Below are 27,106 nucleotides of genomic sequence, written 5' to 3'. Positions count from 1 at the left end.
TGAAGTGTCAGCTATAATTCATTGCTCTCAAGGAACGGTCTTATTCTGATACTGCATGGAAAGAAAAAAAACTATCTAAATCATTTCACTGGCAAAGCTTATAACCAAGATAGCATCAGCATTTTCCTCCTTGAAAATATATCTGCCATAAATTAAATGAAATCTTCAGTATTAAAATGTCTGTGACAAGTTTAACCCCACCATTGCCATATATGTGTTTAGTAGCAAGGAATTTATGTATAGCTTTAAAAGAAAGGACAAATGAAAGTTAAAATGGATCTGTAGTGGGATTTTCAGTTGCTCTGTTAAAATAATACACCGAATCCTGCTAGAAATTGAATAAATAAAGTGTTAATCCCTTTTCCAGGCAGGTTGAAATTATAAGGTCTATGTGAGTACAGTTATGTGGGCACCAACATCCCTAGACTTGGTGTATCTTCCATTTTTTGTTGGGTTTTTTAATGAAATGTCGGTGCTCAAGTTTAATTAGTAACTATGGCGACAGCCAGTATTGTCAGCTCATTTGTAGAAAAGAGATCTATGCATAGGACAAGACTTCCCACTTCCTCTCCTCTCCCCTGCAACCTTCGATGCCCCACAAGGTTGCAGATTTGGAGGATCAGAGGGGACTAAAGGAAGGAGTTGAAGGTAAAGTCCTGCCATGCATGTGGAAATCCACTCCCGTCTCCATGGGTATCACCCTGAGTCGTACCTCTTCAATGGTGAGAGAACGTTATGGCACGCTGCAGAGATGCAGACAGACTGCCCTCTTCACTTAACCAGCAGCTCTAACCAATACATTTTATGGGAGGATTAGACTTCTGGGCACAAAATGGTGGGCTCTGTTGCAACTAAAGCTAGTTCTGTTGCAGTTCTTGCAGGCTGCTTTATCATTACTGTTTTATTTTACCTTACCTGGGTCATGTTAGGGACGTGGGTGGTGCTATGGGTTAAACCATAGCGCCTAGGACTTGCCGATCAGAAGGTCAGTGGTTCGAATCCCCGCGACTGGGTGAGCTCCCATTGCTCGGTCCCTGCTCCTGCCAACCTAGCAGTTCAAAAGCACGTCAAGTGCAAGTAGATAAATAGGTACCGCTCCAGTGGGAAGGTAAACGGCGTTTCTGTGCGCTGCTGTGGTTTGCCAGAAGCGGCTTAGTCATGCTGGCCACATGACCCAGAAGCTGCTCCCTTGGCCAATAAAGCGAGATGAGTGCTGCAACCCCAGTGTCGGCAACGACTGGACCTAATGGTCAGAGGTCCCTTTACCTTTACCTGGATCATGTCTTCCAAGTGAATGAGGGTGTACGTTCTGATATTATTCATTTATTTTATTCTGTTTTCTTTATCCCAGTGCCTGGCATCAAAAGAGCTTATTCACGTGCACCCAAGGATTAGATGTTACCCGACCAGTTAATTGTAATAATGATATGAAGTGGTATTAATTAATCCATAGTCAGTGTAGGCAGTGTCAGTCGGTGGCCTCTGATAAGGCTATGCCATTTTTTCTCCAGGAACTGGGTTGGCCTTTCAAGGTTCATGATTTATCACCTTTTTCACCCTCTGCTTTCGTAAGACGTTGACTGTTCATTTAATGAAATTTTGCCTGCCAATAATACATCTCGGCACCCTTTCAGCCTTACTCATCCCAAGCATCATTCCCTCTCTTAGTGAAATTTACCAATGTAATTAATATCCTCAGGCTGCCTGTGATCTGTGTTTGCCTAAGAAGCTAGTGCTATCTTAATTAGCTTCTACAATATTAGGTGATATTTTAGCTTGACAAAAATATTTGAGAAATAAGTATTTTTAAAAAATGAAAAATTCCACTACTTTCTTTAGGTAGTTTTCACAATGTATCTGCTTCAGAAAATAAACAATACTTTGAAATACTGCCCATCTACAAGCATTGTTTGGTGTTGAAGTAACCAGCAGTGATCCAAATGCAATGGTACCTGTCTTACTGTATCATTAAAAAAGAAGTTTTGTGTCTATGGTGTCAAGAATAATATAACTGATCATGTGGCAGTTTCTGTTTTCAAACTGCATTATCATTTCAGTAATGATAAGAATACTATTAATGTGATGCAGAAAAATTAATTACTATGATAAGGCAATGAAACTTGTTTAATAGAGCATAATCAGTAGCTAAAGTTTTCAGCATACATTTTTATTTCTTCTTAGAATAAAAGAGGGCTGTGTCACTGTCTGTTTAATAGTGAATAAATCCATTTTAAGGCTATATATGAGTGAAAGAGTAGTGGAACACCATTTATTGTTGAGGGGAAAGAGTTCTACCTCTTCAGATCTCCACTGGTTTGCCTGGCTTTGCAAGGGGTGTTCTGAGCTACTTTTGCTTCTGTGAAATGAGTGTCTTGCGATTGTCACAGCAGTTCTTTAGATTTCCAGATGCACTCCCCAAAAGTCTCAGTCACCCATGTCTATATCACGGCAAAGTATCATCAATAACAAGTGTTCCCATTAATATTTCTAAGGTGGGGAGTGTTGTAACCTAAGTGAATCCAATAAATTGGCTGTTCAGTGCAGAACACTATAATAATTATTGTTAACAGATGACATTTAAAACAAAACTAAAATCCTGACAAGTAGATACTTATTGTAAAGACTCATTTATCCAGCTGGGAAAACTTGTTGGAGCGAATATGTCTTTAGTTCAGTGCAGATAGTGGGCACCTGCATATCTCAATGGGCGTGCTATTCCACAGAACAGGGGCAGCCCCACTAAAAGCCCTGTTGTGAGTTACTGCAGAGTGGGCTTCTTTAGAACTTGCCAGCCCACAGTAATAAAAAGCAATCCTAGTCATCAATGGTACCTGCACCTCCAGTGACAGAACTGGATCCAGGTGTACCTCAAACTATACACTTTGCTACTTCAGGGAGAGTGAAACCACATCCAGGACAGGCGACTTACTGACCTACCAGATCCGGGGATATTTTGCAACTTGGGGGGCAGCATAGTCAATAAATACAGTCGGGTCCAAGGTGTGTTCTTTTTGGGAGTGGCTGCACTATTGCCTCTTTCAAGGCAGCCAAAGCCACCCCTCACACAGGGATTCACTTACCGCACCCTGAACCCACCCAATAATGAAAGGGAGTCCTTTGGAAATAGGAATGAAAAGTCAATTTAAATTATTATTATTTTCTGATGTGGCCCAACCTTCTCATTCATCCATGATTATTGTCACTTCTTTGGAAGTACCACATAAGAGTATTGTTCCCCACATGTATAGGAGAGCATGCACCTGCCTTGAGATCTATGAACTTTGCACACAGGGTGCATTTCTGGCACAGGGCCACTTTCAAACAAGCATACATTCCATTTTAAACTTCTGGCAACACCTGTGCTATTTTCTAGAAAAAGAGGTACCTCCTTTGTTTTCTTATAATGGCACTGCCCCCTAACTGAGAGGTGCAGGAATTGAGTTCCTGTGAGTTCCTGCTGAAAAAAGCCCTGGAATGCTGTAAAATTAGAGGGCTGTGGCATCTTACCTGTACTATTATTTTAATTGACCCTAATATTCATCTTTGTTCTATAGACAGGCGCTCAATAGAATAATAGTGCTACCTGCTGATAGTTAAAGCTTATAATTATACCACGATACAAACAGTTTAAACAACTCTGCATCAACAGATTTCATATAAAATCATTTAGACTCTTGAAATTATGTACACTTCAAACCTTGAGTCAAAAGCAATTAATGTGTCTCCTTAGTGACAACACCTACGCTTATATAACGAGCAGTAAAAGCCCATCAAGTTCCACAACAGAGAGGACAACTTAAACAAACACTAAGCAGCCAAGTTGCTGCATTGCTGTTGCTGTTCCTAATCAGATTTTTGTATTCATGTTGTGTGCTTGATAATTACTCATGGCACTTAAAGACCTATACTGGCAGTAGGAGCTATGCTGCTTTGATTCCTTATGATACTGGGCACGTTGTAAGTACACGTTGTAAAGGAAACACAAACATTGACACGTCTTTGCAGCATTGTACAATGTATTAATGAATAAGGCGGAGAGATACAAAATGCCTATCTTACTTGTCTAAATTCCATCTCTTTCAACTTTCCATTTTTTCTTCTAATTCGTTTAATTTGCAATATAGTGCTGTCATTTGATTTGTTAAAACCTCCCTCCGAAAGCACATGTGAATGCAAAGTAATAGGAACCCATAACAGATAAGACCAAGTAAAAATTAATGCATGCATTTAACCATAGCGTTCACCCTTCATTCAAAGGTTAGGACGGGTCATGAATTAACGCTTTGGATTTGAATCTCACTTATAATCAAGCAACAGCTAGGTGGAAACTTCAACTGGTTCAAAAGGCAAAAGCAAGAATGTTAACTGGAATATTTGAGTCAGTAGTCAATTAGTTGTCTATATCCTGTGAATATGTTGTACGCGTACTGTGTTTTATTATGGCTTTTAATAGTACAATAGTCATATATTATACTAGTAAACAACCTTGTAGATTGTATGGATGAAAAAGTAAACATAACATGGCAGAATGCCAAGAGTTTGCAAACTTAAGTGCATTTAATAGTCTCAGTGAAGCTAATAAAATCTCAAGTTTATTTTCTTTTGGGTCCAACACATACCTGGAAAGTGCATTGAAATAGTTGATATTACATCTGTTGTGAAAAGTGAGCATTTTTAGCGCTGTAGGTATAATATACTTGTTCTGTCATGGAAGTATATAACTCTAGTAACAGCGAAATTGTATTTACCTCTGGATCCTTATTTAGATTTGGTATCATCAAGTCACATCAAACTGCATACATAACCACCCAATCATTTAATTTGTGTTATTAAATATATTGTTTGTGTCCACATGTAGTTGCTGAAAACTGTACAAAAGCATCAGTAAATAGCAGTCTTAATTGCCGTGGCTGCAAGCTAGAGAACATTATGTGTAGCCAAGTCTCACTGGCTGTCATGGAAAGCCAAGAACGGCGTACGCAAGCCATTGAATAGCTAACAGTGGGGAAGCACTGGCTGTGCTTAGCAGTGCTCAGTTGCTGGATCACAGCCAGTGTCTGTACTAGACCACTGCCTGCTCTTTGGCTTTGACGCTTCAGCGGGAGGCTTTTCAGTTAAATCAAAGATAGCACTTGGGTAGATTTTTCTGAACTTTTGCAATTTGGAGATATATAACACTTACTTTTGTTTCTGAAAGTAGGTCTTCTATTTCCACAAGTGATACCTGCAAAGCCTGTAATCATTTCATGCACATAAATATGGCAATCAAAATCCACAAAAATACAAACACTCAGTTGGTTGTTTCTTCCTTCCTGTCAAAATTATATCTTATGATTCATGAATATCTCTGTTCTTAGGGAAGCTTTCTAGCCTACCATGTTACACAACCATGTGGGACATGACCACATGCATAGAACCACATATGGGAAAGTCACCCAGAATCCCAGGATGCTCTTTTTCTCTCTAGAGATGGACCTGTGATTGTATCCTCCTTCTAGCGGCCTATCTCTTCTCTCAGCTAGTTGTGGTTGTACTTATTCAGTAGCTTTAGAATCCTGATCTTGCACTAAAGATGCTTTGTTTGGACTAGAAACCCCATTCTGATGTCAGCTGTTGGCAACCTACAATTTTGGAAAGCATTCTGTTCTCTTTGGAAAGCAAGTGGACATTGCTTTTGATCCAGATTTTCTTCTTCTTCTAAACTCCATGTGAGGTTTTTTGGAATGCTTCATTGCTGAGGCAGGGGAGCAGGAGAAAGAATGCAATGCCATGATTAAAGTGAAGTTCATTTTGATATTACAAGGTCATTATATAGAACTGTAGATCATAAGCCAGCTAATGACATCAGTGGAAAGTACCTTTTAAAAATGGCAGCTGTTTGTTACACATCAACCTACAAAATTCTACTTGCAGGTGTGTTTTTCCCCCTGAATGTAAGACAAAAGTAAGGATTATATAACGCTGCGTTGGGAAAATTTGTTTGTGAATGGATTGAGTTCTGTTACACTTCTGGATACGAAGATCAGCCTGAAATTCAGTGAACCCTTAAAACTGATGTCACAGATGAAGTGTCAGGCAGGCTCCCCTGAGGGTTTTTGTCTGGAGACTAGGAAAGAAATTGAAAACACCAAGAATTTTGTTAGTGTTTTTTGGAGCATTTAATGCATGTGACATTTATCCTACGTGGTTTTAAGTTAGTCAGTGGTATTCTATATTGTACCATACTTAATTTCTGTTGCGGTTTCTAATAGCATCATAGCCAGAAAAAAATAAAGACCAGCTGAATTGTTCAGGTCATTTAAAAATGGAATGAGCCATTATTTGAGAATCTGGTGATGAAGTTAATGCATATTTATTAGACAGGAGGAGTATATATTCTCTGTGACAGATGTGGTGCTCCTGCCCTTCTTTCTTCTCATTCAGCAGTCACAACTTCTTCACTATCTTGTTCATTTATCAGTTGACATAAAAATGATACTCTTGGGACTGTCAAGGCCACTTTTGGAAAAAAGAATTCTCACGAGAGCTCAGTTCTTCTTTTGATCAGTGTTCATTAAGTTGACATGTGCATGCTTGTATTCTTTTGGGGTTTAACAAAATTAAACACCAGTATTCTAATGAAGTATTTTGTTGAAACCCAAGAGGTAGGAAAGAAGGGGGAAAGGAGAACCTTTCTTTTGTTTTTATACAAAGGATGTTCTATATGTAGTGCAGCCAGCATAGTCCCAAACTGGTTTGAGTTTTATTTAACTGCAACTTTTAAGTTATCGAGAAAGAGAGAGGGAGGGAAAGAAATCAAGCATTCAGAGGAGTTGCAACAGGGACAGTGCTATAAGGTTTTTCTATTGCTTCTGTTAGTATTTTTGTTTGTTTCTTATTTAGATTTATATCCCATCCTTCAAATACATGACCAGAATACCTTACAGTATATTTAAATTACCATAAAATAACTAATTAGTGATGTATGGAAGTGAGAGCTGGACCATAAAGAAGGCTGATTGCCGAAGAATTGATGCTTTTGAATTATGGTGCTGGAGGAGACTTGAGAGTCCCATGGACTGCAAGAAGATCAAACCTCTCCATTCTTAAGGAAATCAGCCCTGAGTGCTCACTGGAAGGACAGATCCTGAAGCTGAGGCTCCAATACTTTGGCCACCTCATGAGAAGTGAAGACTCCCTGGAAAAGACCCTGATGTTGGGAAAGATGGAGGGCACAAGGAGAAGGGGACGACAGAGGATGAGATGGTTGGATGGTGTTCTCGAAGCTACCAGCATGAGTCTGACCAAACTGCGGGAGGCAGTGGAGGACACGGGGTCACGAAGAGTTGGACACGACTAAACGACTAAACAACAACAAAAATAACTAATACATTCAACTAAATGAAAAACATCAATCCTATAAAAGCAGCATTCACGTGAAATAGATCAACAACATTTTAAGAGCTAAAATGAATAGGTCTTCACTTGATACTGTAAAGACATCACAGTTGCTCAGTGGTTGGAAATCTTATATTTTGGGTTCTAACTTGAGCCCTGTTTGTCTGCGCTTAAAAACTTGTTTCACATTTATAGCTAAGTGCCTGAGCCTTAGTGGTGAAAATGAGAGCTCCAGCACTAGCACTCAGTAGTGTTACTGACATCAGTGTGTAATGTATGTAACCCAGGATCAGAAGAGGAAAGCCCAGAGCCCAGCACAATGGTACCAGTTTCGCTTAAACGATTTATTAATTTCCCCTATTCAAGAGCTCTTAAGATTTACACATGCATAGGCTCTGATTGGATGTAGCAACCAAAGATAGTTGCTCTGTTTAATTAGATGGGCAAATCTAGCAGCACAGAGAGATGGTTAGAGCTGGATGATTGGTAGAAGCTTCACACTGCCACTTGAGGTGCTGCAGAGGTTTTTACCAAAATAATTCTGTTCCCAGAGATCTTGTACTGTTCCTGCCTCTAGTTCTTCACTCCCCACAGCCTGTTTTCTCTGTTTTCTCTGTTCAAATTTATATGGCAGGCAAGTTGCCATTATGATTACAGGGATCGCCAAATTAGTCAAGAAGCTGTTGTATGGCCACTACCTTGACTCTGCAGTTTCAGCCTTGTTAACTTTTAACGAAGGTAGCTCACTTCTTGGTTTTCGGAGACAAAGTCCTGTTTATTTGAGAGAACCGTCAACGGCTCTCAGCCATTTCAGCAGAACAAGCATTCATTCAAACATTCAACCATTCATTTAGCTTATGATTGATTGCATTAAAAATAGCAATATTTTACATTTGACAGAGTGTGCATGAATACATGGGCGTATTCACAAGACTTTAAGAGACAAATTTTGCATAATCATATTTGACAACTGTGTAAGCACTGTGTGAAACTCCCATACTCTTATTCTTTTCTTGCTATCTGTATTTCCAACAATTCTGATTCTTGACTAGAGGAAAGAGTATACATGGGTGTGTACATGAGTCCTTGGTCACTGAAAGTGTTTGCACTAGCTTGAGTGCTGGCAGGAACCTTGGAAACAGCTATATTTCTGCACTGCACTAATTCCTTCCTAAATTCCTTCCATTAATTTAAATGAGTATCATGCAGCTAAATGAGAATCGTACGGTTCAGATTTGATACACTGCCTTAGTTGCTATGCAACTGGTTTTGCATTTTGGAAAGCCTGCTCTCTACCTGGTATTGATGATTCAGCAGTGCAACTCCTAGAATTGGCATTTCAAAAGCAAAGGAATTACTTGAAGCAGCTAATGGCACATGAACTGCATTTTGGGAGTCCATTTTGCCTCTTGCCCCTAAAATGTCAACTGCAGCTGCCTGCTTTTCTGTCTGACTCCTTGGCCAGCTGAAATGTTTTTAAAAGCTTGATTTCCCAGTCTCAACCCCTTCCCACCTCTCATTACCCTTTTATCTGTTTCTTAATTTTTCCTCCTTCCGTGGTTAAGGACAGGATAGCAAATATTCAGTCATTAAGCAGAGGCCCATGTTGTTCCAATTTTAATTGTTCTCTGATTCTGCAGTTGTTACAGATAATGAAACAACTCAACAAAGTACTGTTATATCTCTTCATATAAACATTAACAGACAGTTTTCAAATTAAATCAATTCCCCCGCCCTAACTTATAAGTAATAAAATGCAGATCTGAAAATAAGCATTATTACCTTGCATTTTTGAAACTTAATCCCATGGCAATATTACATCATATATTCATAAGGAAACATGCTGTTCATTTCCTTCATTGTAAGCCAACCAGGCTTGTAGAAAATATACTGAGCACCTTTTAATGTATTGTGGATTTGACTAGATTATAGATCTGCATTTAAAATTAATCTAGATTTCCCCCCATTGGAAAGTGTTTAGTTAGAAATTGAATTACCACCAATACATTTTTTTAAATTATTCTAACTGATAATCCTAGTGGCACAAGAATACCTTGCTGTTCTATCTCATACATTATGTGTATAACAATAACTAAAACAACATGATCTTAAACCACTTGTTCTTAAATAGAAACTGATTTAAGAGCAGTTTTCCCTGCTCACCTTTGGTTTTGCCCTTTATTGGTTTTGCTAACATAGTGAAGGCTGGAAGAAAGGGAAAAGATGGTAGTGTCTGGTGAAACTGAGGTTTTTTTTTAAGGTCTTCCCATTCTGTGACTCCTTTGGCCTGTAATGGCTCTTGCAGTGTCTGCCATATTTAGAGTATAAGCTCTTCCAATAAATATATTTCAAAATATTTCACTGGCCCCCACTGCATGTTGATTAGAAACTAGAACTTTTATTTGTTTACACTCAGTGCTTTTTTCTGGGGGGACGCAGGGGTACGCATACCCCTAAACATTTTGTGAATCTTTGTACTTTTGTCCATTTACTGTATTTATTTTTCCTGATTTGAACTATAAAATGGTGATTTTCTTCAGACAAAATGAGAGTACCCCCTAAACATTTTTCTAGAAAAAAGCACTGTTCATACTCAATGAGGTTATAGCATAGAGGTTACTTTTGAAAGGCTCAACACTTTGTTTCAAGCACACACTCTTTACAGAGATTTTTAAGATCTTCCTTTACTTCAGGCTTTAAACCTGTCACTGGACAGATCAATTCTTTCTAGGATGGCCATTGTCCTACACTACCTATAAAACACAGTCCCTTTTACAATCCCAGGTAGATACAACCTTGTCTGCCTATAGAATGTCCCTATCTTTAGAATCATAGAATTGGAAAGGACCACAAGGGTCATCTAATTCAGCCTCTTGCAATGAAGGAATCTTTTATCCAAGGTGAGGCTTGAACCCACAACCCTCAGACTGAGAGTCCTCTTTTCTACCAACGAAGCCATCCCACTGAGAACCAATTCACTGTCTGTCCCCACTGACAGATAAACCCTATCTGAGTCCTCTCAGATAGCCAGATATCCCTTCTGCCCATCCCTGTCTCTAATCACAGGTCCTTCTAACCCACAGGCAATCCCTGCCTGCACTGTCTCAGACAGTCCCTATCAATCTGTTAAACTGTCAGCATCTAACTTAAATTCCTCTCCCTTTCTTTCTCCTGATTGGCTGTTAGACTCACCAGTTTCCATTGGTTACTGAGTCAACAGGAGGTAGACTCAGGGCCTGTCCATCACAAGTTGCTCTAAATTTATTGTACAGCTTCAACCTTTATCTTATTTAATAAAGGGAGGGTTTTTTCCCCGGTACAAAAAAAAAAAATCCCCTACAGTTCTTTTTACAGTAAATTTAATGAAGTGTTTCCAGTAAGTTCATTTTGGCATCTATCATTGCCCACCAAAGTGGGAATTCAATGTAGAATCGTAAATTAATTGCCCTTTATAGTAAATGAAATAAGAATTCCAAATATGCAGCATCAGGACATTTAATTGTGTTCCTCAATTGCTTATCCAATGCATTGGAAAACTGAATCAAGAAAGACAGAAGAAAGCAGCCAAAGGTTGCTAAATGTAGCGCGTAACACAGATTTTGAACTTTACTTAATGATCTGAGTGTTTATTACTATGAAATAAATGCACCATTTCAAGAATTATGGTGGAATTGTAAAACATTAAAATTCTAATTAATTTTGGTCAGAGCCATGCACTCTGCATATTTCCCCTATTTTCTCCCCTAGTATGGGCAACTTGCTTAATAACTGAGATAATTTTATATTTGCTATGCAGTGCTGTCCCCCTTTATACTTGGAAATGAAAGTGTCAATTGTGGTGGAGTAGGATTCTGTGCTGAAGGTACAGACATAGAATCATAGAATTATAGAGACCTCGAGGGTCATCTAGTCCAACACCCTGCAATGCAGGATTCGTGCTTGCAGCTGTCCCTGCTTGCACTATGAACTCAACAACTTTGGCTGCCCTCCCCAACAAAAATGCTGGCTACGCCCATACATTAACACATCATGCCAGTGTGGTTGTGATATAGCAGACATACAGTAACTAAAACATAGCATTCTAACATACCGTATTTTTCGCTCTATAAGACTCACCAGACCATAAGACACACCTAGTTTTTGGAGGAGGAAAACAAGAAAAAAAATATTCTGAATCTCAGAAGCCAGAACAGCAAGTGGGATCGCTGTGCAGCCTCTTGCTGTTCTGGCTTCTGGGATAGCTGCACAGCCTGCATTCGCTCCATAAGACACACACACATTTTCCCTTACTTTTTAGGAGGGAAAAAGTGAGTCTTATAGAGCAAAAAATATGGTAATTGCAGGTGGACATTTTTTAAAATTTAAGAATCTCTCTCAGATATTGGGGAACAGTGTGATCAAAGCAGTCTGCACACTCAGCATCAGTGCTTTTGTACAGCTTCTGGAGCCCCAACTCTCTCATACAAGTGACCATTTTAATTTCCCACATTTTTATTTCCCACAATTCCCCTGATGTTGTGTCACCCCAGGACACTATGGGAAATTAAAATGGCCACCCATCACTGCAGCTTAAACCCACCATCATTTGAAGGGCAATTGACTGACTGATTATAATCTTGCAAGGAAGGTTTTTAGTTTGACTTGGTTTTTCAGTATGATAGATAGCATCTCCCTTAGGCTCCCAGCTTCAGATTCTTTCCCCCACCTTTTCTCACAGCAGCAGACTCTCCTTCCCTTTCCCGTTCTTTTGCATCATCTTGGGCATATAGAAGGAAGTGCTCACAGGGTCGTCCTCTACAGGTGAAAGTGTACGCTATAATCGCAAACAACTGCAAGCACCAGAAAGAACATTCTACTAGCAACAAGGTTTGAATTTGGTACTACAGCATAATTCTTTCGTTTCATTAAGAACACATTCTAGAAATGGGTAGTAATATTTGGATTAAGAACATTATGGGTGAGTGTTTTTTACCATTACAGGTCAAACAATGAAAGTCCCTATTCTGATGAACAGTATATTACATCTTAAAATATTTATGGCTCAATTTTGCATTTAAGAACAGTGTGGTGTAGCAGTTAGAGTGTTGGACTAAGATGTGGAAGAACTTGGTTCAATGCCCACAGACCACAAGGCTTACCTAATCACTTTGGATTCAGGTAGGTAGCCATGTTGGTCTGACACAGTCGAAATAAATAAATAAAAAATTAAAAACTGTCCATTAGCACCTTAGAGGCCAACTAAGTTTGTTCTGGGTATAAGCTTTCGTGTGCATCTGAAGAAGTGTGCATTTTTTTTACTAATGACTTGGGGTCAGTCCCCATCTTTCAAGACCAATTCACCTAACAGGGAGATGCTTAGAGGATAAAAGTGACTGGAACAGGTATGCTATCCTGGATAAAAACGTAATAACATTTTAAAAGGAAGGTATACTTTCTGGGTGTGCCTAGAAATACCAGTGAAAATGTATAAAACACATTTATAAAACTAAAAGTATTTCAGTGTCAGTAAGAATCATGACCTTTATTTACATGCAGGACAGTGCGCTCTATTTGATGCGGGTTTCATGGGCCCATAGGACTGTTTCAGTGGTGATGACGCATTGTTGCCTCTGGATATGGCTTAAAATAAATAGATTCATACCTTCACCTGTGCAGATATTTCTGGCACGGTGTGCCTTAATCCCTCCTCCTGCCTCAGTGCACAAGAGTTAAGCTTAGAAGAGACTTCTAGGAAACTTCCATCTCCGCTATGACTTCTTGCCAAATATTCCTATCTAATGCCTTCAGAACAACATTTTCCCAACTCCCTCCCTCTCTGCAGATAGACCTCTACTGTATAAGCATCTTGCTCCTAAGGCAGAACTTTGTGCTTGCTTCCAAGCACCGCCTGCCCAGCTGAAAATCACAACTGCACTGGCAGGCAGCCAGAAGGGCCACTCAGTGGAAAGGCTTCCTCCTAAGCTTAAGCGGGGCGGGAGAGAAACAGATGGAGACTTGGAGAGCTGGCATAAAATCCTGCCACTGTAGTGAGCGGTAAATGAAAATTTGGCTTTGAGGAATCTGCAGTGGTACACATACCCCTTTCGTCGGAATTAGAAGGCATGCAAACGGAAAACACAGAATCTGGCAGACCCATTTTTTAATCCTTGAAGTTTTCATATCGGTACAAATTAAAGGAGTTTGTTTTGAGATAAACATGCAGGTGTTTATGGACCTTAAAATGCTATTTGTTGCTTTTAAAATAGTAATGCTGATAGGCCTAATGCGGTCTTGCATTGCCATCTAGAGTGCTGTGTCAGTACTACATGGTTTTAATGCTCCCTTTTGCCTCTCCCCCCGCCCTCAGCTTTTAAGGCTACCTCTTTGTGCTTGAGCAAAATTACGGTGTGTGGCTGCAGTCCATTAATTGAGGTCAACTCTTGCTTGCATTAAAAGGTTATTTTGCTCATAGTCTCATTTTTTTTTTTATTAAAAATAAACCCATCAGGTCTGGAAAGAGACATTGTTAGGGAAATGGTTGCGTTTTGACAATGAGAAATAATGGAGATGCACACTGAAAGGTAAGGTTGTCAGTTTCCCAGTGGCCCCAGAGGGTGCATTTTCCTGATGGCTGGTTGAGAATATTTCACGATGTAAATGTCAGACTTGTCAAGCTTGTCACTATGAAAATGATCCATGTAGTGAGGGTCTCCTTTCCTTGGGAAACAAACAGCTGCCTTATCGCTAAATAGATGCAGTGACAGGGAACCTGCTATCTATCAAAAGAAATTTATATTTGCTTGTAATATCCAGTGCTAAAGGACTATTCCAGTCATACGCCATATTCCCATATTGTGCTTCATTATCAGGTTTGTCAGTGGCACATTTTGAAGGAGACAGCATGAAATAGGAAATGGCCCTCGTGCACTTGAAGAGTTCAGTGGGCTCTCCATGCTGATTTAACTGTGGGATTGATTTATCTCTGAGTCTGTTGCCCTTTAAGCACACGTTCCTTCAAACTTGGCATGTTGTGTTGAACAGGTAGGAAATCACAAAAGAAAAAAAAGTAGGATGCAAAAGCCTCGTCCTCTGTGAAAACCCTCAAACATATTTAATAAGGGATGACTGACGTGTCTGTTTTGCAACTACTGAAATACATTGCGAAGTTGAGTTATATATATATATATATATATATATAGGCTTAGAAATGCGTGTTCATTATTCCACATTTTGTTTTACTAAAACTCAAGTTGGAAAGATGAGCATTTATTTTGATTTTCAAGTATGACATTTTTAATAGTGCCATGAATCTCTGTGGTGAGTTTACCATTATTATTTTATTTGTAATTAATGCTCTTCATTTTCTACTATCCATTCATCATTTAAATATATAACATTTCCTCCCCATGAATTTGTACATTTTTGTCATCACCCCACCCCAACCAAATTGCTATCCAGCGTTTGCGCAACTTGTTTTCCATTTGTTGTGCATACCTTCCTTGACATTTTTGTTGTTGCTGCTGCTGCTGCTGCAAGGATATTGCACTTTCAGTCTTCAAAGCAGAATATTTTGTATGTGGAAAATGGGTAACCCTATCCAGATGATGCTTTTTTAATTGCTGTTGTAGTTGCTGTGCCAAATGTGGTTGCACAGGTGACTGTCCCAGGCACCAATTAGATGTTGTTTGTGACTTGGTTATCGGCAAGTGACAAAGATCTCTTTTCCTCCAGGTTTTCTATCATGCTATGAGTCTTTTAGGTTACATTTGGGACTTCTTTCATAAAATTATTCTCTGTCCCCTATTGCTATCCCACTCAATAATGCTTGCGCTGTTTCAGGATTATTTTTATTTCATTTTCTATTATTCCAGTTGGTTGTTTTCTTTAAAATCCTCTAGAAATGGTTCAACATAAGAGTTTTTAAAATAAAGTGGCAGATAGCGAGAGATCTTGCTGTCTCTCACACACCAACTCAGTCTGCTGTGTTGGTGTATTGTGTATTGCACCTCAAAGCTTTTGGTTGTTCTTGTTCACAATTCAAGACATACCATGGGTTGTCTATAACATTTGTGATGAGAAATTATCTGTCCCTAGGTAGTAATAATTTATTATTTATTCCCCGCCCATCTGGCTGAGTTTCGCCTGCCACTCTGGGCGACTCCCAATCAAGTATTAAAAACAATACAGTTTTAAATATTAAAAACCTCCCTAAACAGGGCTGCCTTCAGATGTATTTTAAAAATAGGATAGTTGCTTATTTCCTTGACATCTGATGGGAGGGTGTTCCACAGGGCGGGCGCCACTACCGAGAAGGCCCTCTGCCTTGTTCCCTGTAACCTCACTTCTTGCAATGAGGGAACCGCCAGAAGGCCCTCGGCGCTAGATCTCAGTATCCAGGCTGAACAATGGGTGTGAAGATGCTCCTTCAGTTATACTGGACCGAGGCCGTTATTCACAAGTAATATTCACTTGTGAGGCATGACAGATTTATCTCTTGATTGATTAATTGGAAGTGTACCAGATTAAAGTGAAGATGGGATTTGATCTCTTACACAACCGCTAAGCACTATGAATACTATCTAAAACCAAAAACTGACAAGGCAGGCTTGGTAGCTAGTTGAGCCTGTCCCCAGAAAAACCATAAAATAAGCAGGGGACATTACATGGGTCCAGGTGTAAGTTGAGTGAGAACGTAGGCTTCTTCACGGGAGTTCGGTCATTTTAACTTCTGAAATCCACTTTTGCTTTGGTGAGCATTTAACGTTTAAGCTTCCAGTTTCACGTACTTAGAAAAGCAATTAAGGTTACAGTAGAAAAATGAACTCTGGGTGATATATATGCAGCGGTATCTGATTCCAGAGGCTGTGGGTAGTTGATGAAATGTCTTCTGGTCTTTGGGGCATGCTAACCTGTTGGGTCCTATTACCCAGCACCATACTATGGGGTGGCTCTGGTTGCAGAAGGTGCCTCTGTCCGTTTTATGGGGAACCTCTTCCCTCCCTCCCATCCCATTCAGCAGGGTCCCTTAACTGTCTGGAGGTTGCAGGGAAATTCTGACAGGAACGTGGAGACAGAAAAACGGGCTTGTGCAAACCTTTTCCCCGTGGTGTTTTCTCTGGATCTAACCAAGAGATAGTCCATGATTTGCCAGTTAAAGCATTGGTCTGTTGCCATCTCAGTTATCTAGCCCTTATCTTTAGCTTTTTGCATTAAGGCTTGACATAATACACCTCTACCCCTATTCAATGTCAATTCAATATATTCTACTTTTTTCTCTTGCTGCAAAACCTAGCAAGGTAACATCACTCATTATCCTTGGCCCTGTGCAATCTGCAATATGCCTCTTATGCTGATTTACACGGAAGGGCAAATTATAGGTATGGTTTATTACACATATCTGTACGATTGGGTTCTTACTAGCATTATGAATTGATTGATGTATGATCTATGTATAGAATTTTCTCTTTGTTCCTGTAGAGATAATAATTGTCTGCCACTTCTTTCTTTGAGACTACATGTTGTCATCTGATATAAAGGGGGAAATTTGTCTTCTCCTGTACAATGGAAAGTTAAAAGTGAATGTTCAAACCCATCTGTTTGGTTCAGGTCAATCTTTCTTATCTTTCTCCTTTCTCCTGCCCTGTTCTGCTCTCCTCTTCCCCCCTCCCCTTTCCCCCCTCAGCACAGGGACATAGAGCAATTTGTTTTAATTCCTGTAAAACATTCCTTTTAATTTCTGAACATTATTTCTACTCTAACTTAGTTTAAGTGTTTCTTCCACTCTGGAAAAAGAAGTCATGGAAGTAGAATTCTAGTCATTCTTTTAGCTGTAGGGGAGCAATAACCTATAACCCTATGTCAAGCTGGGAAATACAACAGGAAGCAGCTTTCTAGCCATAAAATCATACTCTATGGAAGCACTGCAATACATTTGTAGCACTACTCAAAACACGGGATGTTTTAAAATTATTTAATAAAGTTGGACAGGTGTTTTTATTTGTATTTGTTGTTCCGTAAATCTTCCAAGAATTCTGGCTGCACCTGATTGCCTCACTTAAACTGACTTCTTAGATGTTTATAGAGAATGTCTATAATTTCAGAATTGGCACGTATGCAGTTTGCGTGCCCTGCCTAAAGCAGCATGTTTTTTAAAATTTTCTTTAGACGGGTACGCTAACCTTTCCTTAATTCTATGATGGTTCTTTTCTTCTTCCAAAGGGCATGTATAAGCATAAGTTCTGCAAAAAAATATATGCCCTTTAAGCACAAAACTGGGTTAGCGGAAACTAGCAAGGACTTGAAATTCACTAAGACCACAATCCTATGCCCGTGTTTTATTGGAAGTGACTTCCTTAGTCACAGAGGACTGTAACTGACTAGTATATTTACACCTGCCAATTTTATTCAGTAGGATTTGTGTGTGTGTGTGTGTGTGTGTGTGTGTATTGTTGTTGTTTAGTCGTGTCCAACTCTTTGTGACCCCATGGACCAGATGATGCCAGGCACTCCTGTCTTCCACTGCCTCACACAGTTTGGTCAAACTCATGTTAGTAGCTTCCAACCATCTCGTCCTCTGTCATCCCCTTCTCCTTGGGCCCTCAATCTTTCCCATTTTGTGTGTGAAACAAGGCTTTACTTGCCCTGTCCGTTTTGCAGGGGAAGCAGCTTCCCAAGTGAGCATCTGCTTTCCTCCCTTCCCTTGCCATCCAAGCCAAAAGGGCATGTGTGCACATCAGCACAGGTGCACCTAGTAATTCTTTTTTGAAAAGGAAGTTCTGCAGTGAGGTTGCAGAAAAACGTCCTTCTCATGCACAGATAAGGAAGCTTTTTTAAAAAATCAAAATACAAAATAAAAATCTAATCCGTGTGCTGCCATTGCATCAGCATTCGGGAAAATTTAAGCCAGAACAATAGCAGAAAGTATTAGTGCTGCTCTGCAACTTGAATAACTGTTAAAACTGGGGATAATTTGGAAGCATCCCTTCTCTCCTAAAAACTCAGAAAGCAAACAGTCAATAATGCATCCTGTAAGTTTCGTGGACCGTTCTCATGATTCTTCACTGTACTTTGGAAGTAACACAATGGGCATGAGCGCTATAAGACACAGCCTGCCCCAGCCCCCGTCAACGCCGTTGACCCTCAGACAAAAGAAAGGGATGCAAAAGTGTCAGTGGCCTTCCAAGTAACCCTTAAGATTAAGTGTACCGGGTTGTAATCAGCCTCAGTCTGTTCCTGTCAGAGCCTGTATTAGCGAAGATAAGGAGAAACATACAATTGGGGCCAGTACACACACATGCACTCTTGACCTTCCCTCGCTAAGCATTTGAAAGAAGAAATGTAATGTGTGAAACAGCAGATTACAGGTGCAGATTCAGTGGCCAATATCCTAGCAAAGATAATTCGGACAATTCCTTAGCTGACCACAACAGTGATATGCTGGTCCACATCTTGTGTGCACACTTGTGTTTCCCGTTAGCAGATATATGGCTAATGGGACATTTGTCTTTCCCAAGCTAAGCTTTGACTAAAAACGCAGTAATTTAGAATCAGCCTCATCTGAAATTTAATTGGAATGTAGACTAGGTAGTACCTCTCCGCCACCCATGTTCTCCCCTGCAAGATTTCCTGTTTTTGTCGCTTAAGTAAACAGCAGTACTTCTGTCATGGCAAAATAATTCTATCATGGCAAAATCTGTTTTCCAGCAAACACAACTGTGTGGGTGAACAAAGACCTGATCATATGAGTTCTTTTTTTAGGCTGCAAAGTTATATTGAATGTAGATGGTAATTAGTAAAGCAAATACATTAAACATGTTTAAACTTCAGTCTGTTCAACATCATTCCTTGATAATTAGCCTAAATAGCCCATTTAGCTGAAAGTTCAAACATTGCTAATGACTCTAGAAACAGTGCCAGTTTTTTGCATTCAAAAGAACAAATACTTCCTGAACTACAATGACAAATGTCCAAAACTGCACGGCAAAACTTTTAAGGTTGCAGTCTTGTACAACTGCTTACACTTATGTCACACTTTAGGCACCTCTCATATGTTCCTGTGAAATAGAGTTACAAACTGACAGCATGCAGAATCATGTTCACTTCTGAGATTCCCCATGGGGAAAACGTATTTTACAGCTATTTTTAAGTAGATAGATACTATATTGTAATGATTTTGTGAACTACATAATGCAGATTTATGCTAATGTTATGGGTAGTGAAGAGACACTTAAAAAGGTTTTGATTTACTGCTTAGTCTGTGTTGGTTCATCATAACTCATTCACACCTTGTTCTAATTATAGCATTCAAATAGGTATTTTTATAGCCTGCATCAGTGTTTAAAAATTCAAATAGAACAATGTGCACAATTAATGCAGCCACAATCTCTTTATCATAAAGAGTGTTTATGAGGAGTTGCCTGAATTTTGTGTTCTGGCTTCCATAGTTAATTCTTTAGAGGTCATCACTTAGCATTGGGTATAAGGTACTATTCATGCCCATGGATGCTGCCATTGTGATGTCACTTCATTCATTCAGGATGTTCCAGAGAAGCTTGCCATGAATTATGGGCGCAACTCCTAGAGCTGAAGCTGTAGAATATTGTAAGCATGCTGTTGCCTGACATGCTCATGTTTCCTATTTTAGACCTGACTGATCTTCAGATAACATATGGCAGTACAAGTAATTGGAAAATTGGCAGACCTGTCAAGAAACCTTGCTAGATGGGACAAAAATACGATGCTGCAGCACATAAAGTGTCTCTGAAGTTAAATTTATTGTCTTTTATCAAATGGTGAAGAAAACATATCTGGTCTCCAAAAAATGAAACACCTCTTTCCCAGTGGCAGATGCTGTTCAATGCTACATTTTGAGTACAAAGGTGGTTCTTGCATTTTAAAAACTATGCACAGAAAACAGCTAGTCAGTGTCTGAGGAGGTATGTCAAATGTTGTCTTTCTCATTTAATGCTTTACCAGATTTCCTCTTCTGGAATTTCTCAAAAATAACTAATAAATGAATTGATCTTAAGCATAAAATAGGCAACAACTAAACGACACAAGAAAGTGGAAAGGTTAGCATTTTACATCTTCTGGGAAGGTTAATTGTGAATATGTTGTAAATGCTACTGGAATCAATGCCTGCTCAGCCCGCTCTCTCCTAGCTAGTAGCAGTTTGCCACAAGTAAGTGGTGGCCTTGGTCTAGATCAGAGCTTTCCAAACTGTGTGTCACGACATGTTAGTGTGTCTACTGCAGTGTGCAGGTGTGTTGCTCAAACGCTCCCCACTCCTCCCGTGGCTGGAAAGGGGTTAGTTTAACCTCCGCTTTGCTAGTAAAATTGAATTACTGTGTCACGAAATGATGAATGTCTAAAAAGTATGTCACCAACATGAAAAGTTTGGAAAGCTGTGGTCTAGATGATAGCAAATGCCTCCTTGGTGAAGAAAAAAATGCCCATTTACAGCTGCTGCAACACTCTTGGTTTCTTCGTTTTGTTTTTAAACTTCTCTGGATCCGATTTGTAGGCCACTTTTGATCAGGCTTTTCTCCATCTATTTCAATCTAGCTTTTAGTCGTGTTTTGGGTCTGAGTGCTTTGGTCACCCCAGCGGACAATTTCTTTCTTTACCTCTCAGTGGCTTTCGTGCTGTCATTCATTTTCTTCTCAATCACCTGGATGTGTTGGAAGAAACTGTTTTGCTGCCATTCTGTTCTTACATCACAGTGAGATTTCAAGAGGTGGTGCTGGAGAATGAATGTTGAACTCAATGGCAGCGACTGTCTGGAATTGTGAAGTGTGGAGTTAGCAATTGAGGAAATGGTTTGTTATCATAGGGCAGGATGTAAGCAATATACTGGTGACACCCAACTCTTCCTCATCAGATGTAGCAGTGAGGACTCTGTGCTTTCTGGAGTGACTAATGGACTGGATATGGGCAACTCAATCCAGTTAAGACTTATGGTTGGAGCCCAGGAAAGTAGTGGCTCTATTTGTCCTGACTGGGGTTTTACCCCATGAAAGAAAAGATTTGCAACTCAGGAATGATCCTGAGCTAGTATGCCTCATGGATTATCAATCCATCTATCTCCTTTAGTGGCATGAATCAAAACACAACACAGTTAACGAAACATAGTAGGAGATACTTTAGGATAAAACTGTCCAGACATTGTGAGGTACGAAAATGGCTCTTAGGACCTATGGTGATGTAATTTAATAGTGTCACTCAAAAATCTTGCCACATTCTCCACAACGTCATTAATACAATTGTTCAGCATATGAGACACCCTGGAAGAGTCAGTGCGATAAATCCCCTCCTTCAATAAGGGGGCAAGTACTTACCATATTTTTTTGCATAAAATGGGCCATAAAATAAAACATGCGTGATGGATTTGACCTGTTTTGTGATACAAGGGCAGTATCTTTCACTGTATGGGATTTTCAAGAATCCACCTTGCAGAACTGCAGACAGTAAGAAGTTAAGCCTTGCGAGGGAAAGAGCTCTGCACAGGTGGGGATCGTAAACCTGGTGTAAACATGGAGTGTCCTGGCCAAACGAGGGTGGAATTCCCAACCTCACGGATAAGGAAAGGGTAAGGAAACAGAGTATCAGGTAGCAAAAGGCTCTGATGAAGAAAGGGAAACCTGGTGGGCCTCTCCTTCAGGGAAATCACACTTCTTGTATATTTTGCTATCAGAATTCATGGCAAATTGATTCCCAGCACCAAACGTTTCTGTGTGCCTCACTTACCTGGAGGAGAGGCTTGATGGAACTTCTGCCACTTGCCAATTCTTCTCCAAGGTGAAGCTTTTCTTCCTTAAGGAAAGAAGACTTTTGTGCAGGGCTAGCATCAGTTTGGACCCTTTCAAGCATTCCTTGGCATTCACATCTCCCATTGAGGAATGCTTGAAGGACCTAAGTGATTTACAGGTGAGCATCAGGCCACTTGCCAGTTTTTACTTCTCGATGCTCCAGTAGTGGCTGTAGGTAGGAACAGTTTCACCAGCTTCATCAGTGTCCCATCGGTGTTGTTCTTAGATAAGGACCTTTCTTTTGCATGCTCTGGCAACATCTTGTCTTGACTACTATAATGCACTCTTAAAGGAGCTACTGTTGACCATTTTGGGCCATTTGAATTTTCAGAGTTATCTGGGACCATATTCTAGAGCTTGTAAGACCAATTCTTCCAGAGCTCCACTGGCTTCTAGATTCAAAGTGCTAATTGTAACCTGGGTCCAGGATATTTGAAGGCACACCTGTTCTCTTGTGACAATGCGCTATTATCGGTTCCATGGGAAAGATGGTCACTTAACATGAATAAGGCGGTCATGATAATGGAGCGGTTTCTCAGAGCGACCAAACAGATCTGCAATGTTCACTCCTTTAGAGTACAAGGAAAAATATTCATGTTCTGCCAGAATGTTTTTGTTCTTGTCTTTTTGTCATTATTCTGTTGATTTTATAGTGCTGCATGTTGGTTTTATTTGTTTCATTATTTTATTGCTTATATTTATAATTTTGTTGTTGAACTTTTATTCGACATTGCTTTGAGATCTGCAGAGTTGAAACTTGGCCTATAAATTTGCAGGAATCAGTAAGTGAATAAGGATCGTAGGTTCTACAAACTTGCCCAGAAAGGTATATTGTGTATATAGGCAGCAAGGAGTAATGCATTTTTCTTTTAAAGGTTCATAAAAGATTTCATTTTTTGTTTTGCAGGAGGATGAAAATGAAGCAGAAGAAAATTCACCTCAAGAGTCAAACATGGAGCAGAAAAATTCAAAAAAATAGGAATTTATTTCCTCTTGGAAATACTTTCAAGTCGTGCCACAGTGATTAAAATGTCCCATTGTAAAAATTACAGAATGTTGTCAATAAATGACACAGGAAAATAAAATATACATTGCACTGGGGAATTGTTTAATTGGGTCTTGGTGACATTTATGGTTATATGAAAACATGAATTTTCAGCACAAGGGAAAAACTATTAAGTGTATAAAAGCTTTGGAGTTATGAGCGGAAGAGCAGAGTTCTCATTACTGTTAATTTTTGCTATGCAAAGTTGTTGAAATTCTTCACTGCATTATTTAATGTAACTCCTGAAAGGCCAAATATCCCTCAGCATTGATGCATGGCTTTGCTACTTAGGAATTTGAATAAGTATGTAATTACAAAACATACAGAAATATATGAACTAAAAATAATAAATAGGGAGGGCAACCAGTTTCTCTTGATTGTGAAAAAAATGGGCAAAATCTGTGTATCTTTTGATCCATTCCAAATACTTGGCATTTTCATAGCATGAACCGGATTCTCCACTGTCAATTATCTGCTCTTACGTGGAGTGTTGCAGCTTCCCCGTTCTTCCTTTCATGATCTACCTAGCATTTATTTATCCCTTAGCTTAGAAAATGTTTCATTTGATCTATCCTTACTTTATATAAGGAAACCTGATCTGCAAAGCACTCTCTTTCGTGTGTAGCTTTTAGTTTTTTAGTAGGGCTGTAACTGAATGTTAACAAATTTTAATTGATTGTCAGATTTTTAGTTTACTTTAATCTATTGATTAAATTTGCATATTCATAAAACTCCCCCCCCCTTTTTTTTTCCTTTTTGAAGTTTATTGATTGAACATGCATACATCTTCTCACTGTGGAGTGTGCTTTATGGTTCTATCATTCTTTGTTTCCTTCTAGCAACAAGTATGCTAATAAAACCTGTTAATCAAAAATCACACAAAGGTCCAACAAGGTACCACATTGTATTTTCATTCAGGGTCAGCCAGATTAATTCCCCTATTTTTATGTGCTCCCAACTACTGGTGTTCACCTGATGTGATGTGTGTGACCCGGGGAGGGTGCGTGAAGAAGAAGAGTTTGGATTTGATATCCCGCTTTATCACTACCCGAAGGAGTCTCAAAGCGGCTAACATTCTCCTTTCCCTTCCTCCCCCACAACAAACACTCTGTGAGGTGAATGGGGCTGAGAGACTTCAGAGAAGTGTGACTAGCCCAAGGTCACCCAGCAGCTGCATGTGGAGGACCGGGGAATCGAACCCGGTTCACCAGATTACGAGTCCACCACTCTTAACCACTACACCACGCTGGCTCCCTGTGTGGCCAAAGGAGAGTTATGGGAGGCAGACAGAGGTGCACAGAGGGCCACATTTACACCCTCCAGACCCAAGATTCCCCATTTCCACTGTTTATTATATCTGTTTCTTTACTGTTTCATTATTTAGCATGAGTTAGTATTAATTCAGTGTATATTATTTGGACATGGCCCAGCCTTTGAAGAAATACGGTTTTAGGATTCCAGACACTGACATCAAGATGAAATTAATACGTAAATGTTGCTACTTATAATGCATCTGTTATAGGTACTTTTAAAAAAGTGAAATAGATCACTTGTAGCAATATCTTTCACAAGCCAATTTGCATTTGTTTGCAAATTATTTGAAAAGGCCAGTCATCCAAGAGAAAAGGGGCAATCTGAATTGTTTATTTTAACTTCTGTCTTTGTCCTGGGTCCCTGGGAAAATCCTATACTTATTCCTGTTACTTTAGTTCGCTCCTGCGTCGGGTGGAAAGGGACTACCGGCTTGCATAAGTTTCATACTATGAAAAGTGAAGGTTGATTAGAAACTGACTCCATTTCACATTGACCTAAAGAAAACAATTTTTACATACCAATGACTGAGCAAGTTCTGTTACCTATCCAAATGGCTGTGGTGTGCCATCATTGCAGGCCATAAATATTTCCCCGTGGTGAATTCGGTGTGGGTTCTGCAGCGCTGTTCTCTGGGAAGAGCAGCAAAATGCTGAAGGCAACAGCATGAAAATGCATGCAACTACGGCATAATTCTGATTTGTTTTAGAACGATTAATTTCCTTGTTACAAAGCCAAGTATGAACAACCCTTTAAAACCACTGAACCATAAAAGCCATTTCCTTAAGGGTTTTAAATTTGGGAACAGACTCATGAAATTTATAGCTTTGATGAGAGATTCTTTGCCCGCAGTCAAAATGAGAACCAGATCATTGGTTTCTCAGCATGACACCTATGTGTTCTTGTGTGCAGTAGATATCATTAGGCTCATAATAACACAGCTATCACCACATAATGTCTGAAAAGGTTCATATTTGATACTTAGTTTAAAACTCCTATTTACACCTCCAGAATGCTAAACAGTTGGGGGATTTACTTTATTTTAAAGATGGCATATAGCAGCATCCTTATATAAAGTAAAATGCTATTTAGCTAAGAGTATAATAGGTTTAATGCTTAATCTAGGTTTTGCTCTGCTTTGTCTCATCATGGCCCTTTCACAAAATAAGCATGGTAAACATGCAGTGAATCAATGAAGAAGACAATTTAAATACAACCCCCCCCCCCCCAAAAAAAAACAAGCCCATAGAGCAGTTTTTTCTGGCTGGGGCTCAATGTCAGTGGTATACATCACAGGCATATCATAATCATGGTTTCATATCATTTTAACTAAATGCATTGCCCTTGATGGATTGACGATGGACCTGCAAAGATAAAAGGTATTTATTTTTGCTTGCTTTCATATACATTTATGTAGTAGTTTTAATCTACTTGTATAAGGAGGGATAGGGACGCGGGTGGCACTGTGGCTTAAACCACAGAGCCTAGAACTTGCCGATCAGAAGGTCGGCAGTTCGAATCCCCGCGCCGGGGTGAGCTCCCGTTGTTCAGTCCCTGCTCCTGCCAACCTAGCAGTTCGAAAGCACGTCAAGTGAAAGTAGATAAATAGGTACCGCTCCAGTGGGAAGGTAAACGGCGTTTCCGTGCACTGCTCTGGCTCGCCAGAAGTGGCTTAGTCATGCTGGCCACATGACCCGGAAGCTGTACACAAGCTACCTTGGCCAATAAAGTGAGATGAGCACCGCAACCCCAGAGTCAGCTATGACTGGACCTAATGGTCAGGGGTCCCTTTACCTTTATAAGGAGGGATGGAGCTGGTCCAAAATGATATTTAGTGTAAGCTTGAGCTATCTCTCCTACTTGATTGGGACTGTCTTTTTTCCAGCATTTTCTTGGGCACATCCAAACTGAGCTCGGCCTTCGCTAGTATCGCGAAAATAGCAATAAATCCCACTGCGCAACAGACTATTGGAAGTGGGTGGTTGGCTGAAACAACTGCTGCCCACTTAACTACACTCAAGTTGTATTCTCGAGTCTAAGGGGCTGTGTCTACATAAAAGGAGCCTACTGGATCAGGCGGATGGCCCATTTAGTCCAATATCATGTACTCACAGTGGCCAACCAGATGCCTGGGGGAAACTCAAAAGCAGGACACACTCCCATCCTGTGGTTTCCAGCAGCTGCCATTCAGATGTATCCTACCTCCAACCATGGATGTAGAGTATAGCCGTCAGAGCTTGAAAGCTGCTGGTAGCCTTTATCTTCATGAATTTGTCTAATCCTCTTTCTAAGCCAAGTTGATGGCCATCACCTCCTCCTGTGCCAGAAGAGTCAGCCCACTTTCTTTATGCCATGCATAATGTTATAAACTTCTATCACGCACATGAGGACTGGGATTTCAATATTTCTAACGCTGCATCTAATACTGGGGTAGCTAAATACGCTGTGGCCCACGTGTTGTTGGACTCCAGTTCCCATCAGACCCAGCCAGGATGGCCAATGGTCAGCAATGAAGGGAAGTGTAGTCCAACAAGATTTGGAGATCATGGTGTCAGCTACTCCTGATCTGACCAGATGACACAGGACC

General features: G+C 39.9%; 1 protein-coding gene across 8 annotated transcripts in view; it reads left to right on the top strand.

Moving 5' to 3' along the window:
* The window catches only part of PHF14 (PHD finger protein 14), a 132,003-nt gene extending 108,064 nt beyond the window's left edge, over window positions 1–23,939 (top strand). For all 8 annotated transcript variants that reach the window (XM_083405366.1, XM_083405363.1, XM_083405364.1 and 5 more), the window contains one exon: window positions 23,071–23,939. In XM_083405366.1, coding sequence (XP_083261492.1) covers window positions 23,071–23,142 — 72 coding nt within the window. In that variant the 3' untranslated portion in view covers window positions 23,143–23,939. The remainder of the gene's footprint in view (window positions 1–23,070) is intronic.
* The last annotated feature ends 3,167 nt before the right edge of the window (window positions 23,940–27,106 follow it).

Source organism: Podarcis tiliguerta, assembly GCF_965153285.1.
Source record: "Podarcis tiliguerta genome assembly, chromosome: 12".
NCBI lineage: Eukaryota > Metazoa > Chordata > Lepidosauria > Squamata > Lacertidae > Podarcis > Podarcis tiliguerta.
This window is presented reverse-complemented; position numbering and strand designations above follow the sequence as displayed.